General features: G+C 52.1%; 1 protein-coding gene across 1 annotated transcript; it reads right to left on the reverse strand.

The window, feature by feature from the left end:
- Window positions 1–770: 770 nt before the first annotated feature.
- GPX2 (glutathione peroxidase 2) lies at window positions 771–5,546 on the reverse strand. The gene is made up of 2 exons (XM_007663494.3): window positions 5,223–5,546; window positions 771–1,452 (listed from the first exon to the last, which is right to left on the reverse strand). Exons 1-2 carry the CDS (start codon window positions 5,442–5,444, stop codon window positions 1,102–1,104), a joined length of 573 nt encoding a protein of 190 aa, XP_007661684.3. The 5' UTR covers window positions 5,445–5,546; the 3' UTR covers window positions 771–1,101.

Consider the following 5,546-nt stretch of genomic DNA (forward strand, 5'->3'; position numbering starts at 1 on the left):
CCAGCAGTTTTATCATCTGAGTGACAACAGGGCTGTGATTTTGGGTGGAGACTCAGCGGGATCTGACTTGCTCAGGAATCTAGGTAGGGCTCCGTCCTGACAAAGGCATCATCGGTGCTTTCGTATTGCCTCTGGACTTGTGCCAGCTACGGTAGAGTACGTCGAACGGCTTTCGTGCTCACCTCGGAGTCAACTCCACCCCATGGAGGAAACCCTCCCGTTTCTCCACTCTTCTGAAAGGATCAGGCCTGAACTGCTTTCTCTAGATTATTGTTTGATCTCGGGAAGGGTAGGGCTACCATGGGGTCTGGGAGTTGCTCTGCAAAAGGAAATGTCGGTCCGAGTGGGGCAAAGGGAGCCCCACCCAGGCCTAAATCTTGGAATCACGTAGACGGAAACATTTTTCTGTACTCGTGACTTTTACCCTACCTTTCCTAGCAGTAAAAGTTATGAGCTAAATTCATTTCCCAGAATTTACGCAGGAAGCAATTGCTGGTTGGCTTTAGGCCAAGGCGATAGAAACACGGGCCCAGCCCCACAGCCTGCTAGGGAACTTGGCCACAGATTTCTTCCTGGACTTCCTTCTCTCCAGTGTGGGAAGTGCACACATACTATTCCTCTGTATCCCCACTGACGTCACCCCTTACCCCAGTCAACCTCCATTTGAAATGTCACTGGATAAATTCCACACTAATGCTATTGTGAACGGCCAACTCGTCCCTTTCCCCCTCCCCTCCGTAACACCGATAGATACACAGGAAGCCCGGCCATCCGCGTACCTGTGCTTTATTGAACTTTCACAGTCACCAGGCCCTTCACCGGCTCTCGGGTGCCTCCCGGTTAGGGTTTAAGGAGACACCGTCATTCTGTGAAGGTCTGGAGGCTGCTCGAGCCCAAGGCTTTTACATCAGATACCTAACCGGGTGGGTGCGGGACATCTGGGGGAGGAAGGAGAAGGCGAGACCCCTCTGTGAGCAGGATCGTGATTCAGGGGTGTCCCCCAGGATAATCGGGGGAGACACCGACTGCTGTGCTGAAGGGGGTTCTGGGACCTGGATGGCAGGGGGTGGAGGAGTCGTCTGGACACTGAGGGGCTCTCATCTATATGGCAACTTTGAGCAGGCGTTTGATGTCGGGTTCGATGTCGATGGTGGGGAAGGTGCGGCTGTAGCGGCGGAAAGGCTCCCCCTCGGGCCCCACCAGGAACTTCTCAAAGTTCCACGCTACGTCCGAGCGGCGCACCGGACTCCAGATGATCAGCTTGGGGTCGGTCATTAGAGCCGAGGGGTCGTCTTCGGGGTAAGGGAGCTTCGCCTTCAGGTACGAAAAGACGGGGTGCTCGTTCTGCCCGTTCACCTCACACTTCTGGATGAGAACGAAATGGGGTTCGAAGCCATTCCCGGGGCGGACGTACTTGAGGCTGTTCAGGATCTCTTCGTTCTGACAGTTCTCCTGGAAGACGAGTTGGAGGGGACAAGGACAAAGCAATGGCGGGGACGGGGGGAACAGAGGATCAGCGACATGCAAACCTCTGATGTATTGCGGCCACTCCCTCAGATACACCCTCCTCCCTTGCCTTTGGGATTTTCCCCGCAGCACATTTCCTCTTGGCTCTTCTGCCCGTTCCTTCCCTCCTTGTGGTTTCCTGGGACGTCAGCTTCAAAGGTTGCTTACGATCCTGGCTCTGGGAGGTCTCTCTCAACCCCTGGGTGGTCTTTCATAGGAAGTCCCGGGTCAGGCCCACCCACCACATCCCAACCCCCGCTAGACTGTAAAGTCCTTGCCAGCAGGGATTATTTCTATTTACTCAATTGTACTCTCCCAGGCGCTTAATGCCTGACCCTGGAGGAAGCGCTCAAACACCAGTGATTAATTGATCAGCCCAGGGCCTTCTGATCACTTTTCAGTGAACATACAATTTCAGGGTGGCTTCTGGGGAAGACGAATGAAGTCTTTTGCTTAAAATAAGGGAAAGGGATGGAAGAAGACCTCCCATCCACCCCCCCCCCCTCCACCTGGCCAGCCCCAGAACACTGCCCTAAATTGAGCTGTGCCCTTTGGCCTTGCATAGAAGCTGCTCGCTGCAAATTGTAAGCATAAGTGCTTAGTACAGTGCTCTGCACACTGTAAGCGCTCAATAAATATGATTGAATGAATGAATATATGAATGCAGCATTTCCTCTTGTCCTCTCCCATCTCTCTTAGGCTGAGGGAAAAACTGGCATAGCCTAGTGGATAGAGCACAGGAGAGTCAGGACTTGGGTTCTAATCCCCGCTCTGCCACATCAATCGTATTTAGTCAGCGCTTACTGTGTGCAGAGCACTGTACTAAGCACCTGAGAGTACAGTGTAACATAAAATCACATTATCTGCCCACGGTGAGTCGTGTGACCTTAGACAAATCACTTCGCTTCTCTGTTCCTCAGTTACCTCATCTTGAAAATGGGGATTAAGACTGTGAACCCTCTGTGGGACAGGGACTCCGTCCAACCTGATTACCTTTTATGTATCCCAGTGCTCAGTACAGTGCCTGGCACATAGTAAGTGCTTCTTATGATTAAAAAAAAGAAAAGACTGAGGTTCCCAAAAGTGATGGATGCTCCATTGGAGAACTGAATTCAGGCACCTAGGATTATGGCTATCTGCCTCATCTTTGTTTTAGAGCTTCATCCTATTCTCACCTCTAGGTAGAGAAAAAAAATCCCTTACCGGGATCCTTCTGGGAAGCAGTGTAGCTTAGTAGAAAGCACGAACCTGGGAGTCAGAGGACTTGAGTTCTAATCCCGGCTCTGCCACTTGACTGCTGTGTGACCTTGGGCAAGTCACAGTATTTCTCTGGGCCTCGTTTCCCTCATCTGCAAAATGAGGATTCAGTACCGGTGCTCTCTCTTACTTAGAAGGTGAGCCCTATGTGGGACCTGGGAATTATCTTGTAACTACCCCAGCATTTAGCACAGTGCTTGGCACATAGCGCTGAGCAAATACCACAATTACTATCCCTCTAAAATTACATCTCCAAGAGGCCATCTCTGCCGAAAGCTTCATTTTTCCCTATTCGTCCTCCCGTCTGCCTCACCTACGCACTCGGATCTTGATATTCACCCCACCCCACAACGTGTATGTACATATTCTTATACTCTGTTGTTTCCTCTACCTTTTGTTTCATTTACCATCCATCTCCCCCTCCGGACTCTAAATTCCTTGTGGGTAGGGACCGTGCCTACCACTCTATTGACTCATTCATTCAATAGTATTTATTGAGCGCTTACTATGTGCAGAGCACTGTACTAAGCGCTTGGGATGAACAAGTCGGCAACAGATAGAGACAGTCCCTGCCGTTTGACGGGCTTACAGTCTAATTGGGGGAGACGGACAGACAAGAACAATGGCACTAAACAGCGTCAAGGGGAAGAACATCTCGTAAAAACAATGGCAACTAAATAGAATCAAGGCGATGTACAATTCATTAACAAAATAAATAGGGTAACGAAAATATATACAGTTGAGCGGACGGGTACAGTGCTGTGGGGATGGGAAGGGAGAGGTGGAGGAGCAGAGGGAAAAGGGGAAAATGAGGCTTTAGCTGCGGAGAGGTAAAGGGGGGATGGCAGAGGGAGTAGAGGGGGAAGAGGAGCTCAGTCTGGGAACGCCTCTTGGAGGAGGTGATTTTTAAGTAAGGTTTTGAAGAGGGAAAGAGAATCAGTTTGGCGGAGGTGAGGAGGGAGGGCGTTCCAGGACCGCGGGAGGACGTGACCCGGGGGTCGACGGCGGGATAGGCGAGACCGAGGGACGGTGAGGAGGTGGGCGGCAGAGGAGCGGAGCGTGCAGGGTGGGCGGTAGAAAGAGAGAAGGGAGGAGAGGTAGGAAGGGGCAAGGTGATGGAGAGCCTTGAAGCCTAGAGTGAGGAGTTTTTGTTTGGAGCGGAGGTCGATAGGCAACCACTGGAGTTGTTTAAGAAGGGGAGTGACATGCCCAGATCGTTTCTGCAGGACTCAGGATTCCTGCAACTCCGGAAGAGCCGTCTCTCCAGCGGGGCACCCTCCCTGCTCCCCATTTCTCCCTACCAGCCTTAAAACCTGCCTGCTCCACTCAGAACTGCACTCCTCCCTTGGCCCTTTTAGCCAAGGTGGTATAAGGTTGTATTAGCCTCATCACCACCGATGGCTGAGTGGTTTCTAGCTGAACCTCTATTGTCTATTCTGAATGCCCGCCTACTTGGTGGCCTGTGATACCTCACTCTGTGATAGTCGTTGCACCACTATGAATTGAGAGCAAAAAAGAATGAGAAATCGAATGGCTGCAGGGTCCGCGGTGAGGGGATAAGCCACATAAAGCAGCATGGCCTAGCGGATAAAACCCAGGCCTGGGCGTCCGAGGACATTCATTCTTTCAATCGTATTTATTAAGCACTTACTGTGTGCAGAGCACTTTACTAAGCGCTTAGGAAAGTACAATACAACAATAAACAGTAGCGATCCCTGTCCGCAGTGAGCTGACAGTCTGGAGACACGAGTTCTAATCCCAGCTCTGCCTCTTGTCTGCTGGGTGACCTTGACTTCTCCGTGCCTGTTACCCCAACCGTAAAACGGGGATGAAGACCGGGAACCCCATGTGGGAGAGGGTCTGGGTCCAATTTGATTAGCTTGTATTTACCCTGGCATGTGGTAAGCGCTTAACAAATACCCTAAAAAAATTAACCGTAGAACGCTTAACTGCAGAAATCTAGACAGACATGTATCCAGATGGAGAAAAGCAGAGGCACAAGTGAGCAGAAGATGACGACGCAACCCAACCCTGCCGCCTCCACCCTCTCCCCACCCTCCGCACTCGTTCGTCTGTCCAGCTGCCTGGCCAATTTTAAATAATAATTATTATGGTATTTGTTAAGCGCTTACTGTGTGCCAAGCATTGGGGTGGATACAAGCAAATCGGGTTGGACAGAGTCCCTGTCCCGCATAGGACTCCCAGTCATATTCCCCATTTTACAGATGAGGAGACTGAGGCACTGGGAAGTGAAGTGATTTACCTAAGGTCACACAGCAGACAAGTGGGAGAGCAGGGGTTAGAACCCATGACCTTCTGACTCCCAGGCCCGGGCTCCGTCCACCACGCCATGCGGCTTCCCACTAGTTAACGCTGCACTCGACCTCAGCGCCCAAGTTCTGGACGGCTCCAGGCCCAGACGCAGCTTGACCCAGCCCCGCTTCGCCCTTGACCCTCACCTGATGCCCGAACTGATTGCATGGGAACCCGAGGATCACAAGGCGTCGTGGGAAGAGGCGCTGCAGCTCGTTGAGTTGCGTGTAATCCCGGGTGGTGGTTCCTCAAAGAGAGGCCACATTCTCAATCAGCACCGCCCGACCCCGGAACGTATTGAAGTCCACCTTCTCCCCATTCAGGCTGGTAGCGCTGAGGTCGTAGAAGGACTTGGCGATGCGAGCCATAGCGATGGGCTGGGTCGGAGTGAGGTTTAGGCAGGTAAGGGATCTATTTAAAGCAGCCGTCCTGAGGGGCGGGGAGCGGGGAGGGAGGGATCCTGGGTTCCA

This window comes from Ornithorhynchus anatinus, chromosome 1, assembly GCF_004115215.2.
Source record: "Ornithorhynchus anatinus isolate Pmale09 chromosome 1, mOrnAna1.pri.v4, whole genome shotgun sequence".
NCBI lineage: Eukaryota > Metazoa > Chordata > Mammalia > Monotremata > Ornithorhynchidae > Ornithorhynchus > Ornithorhynchus anatinus.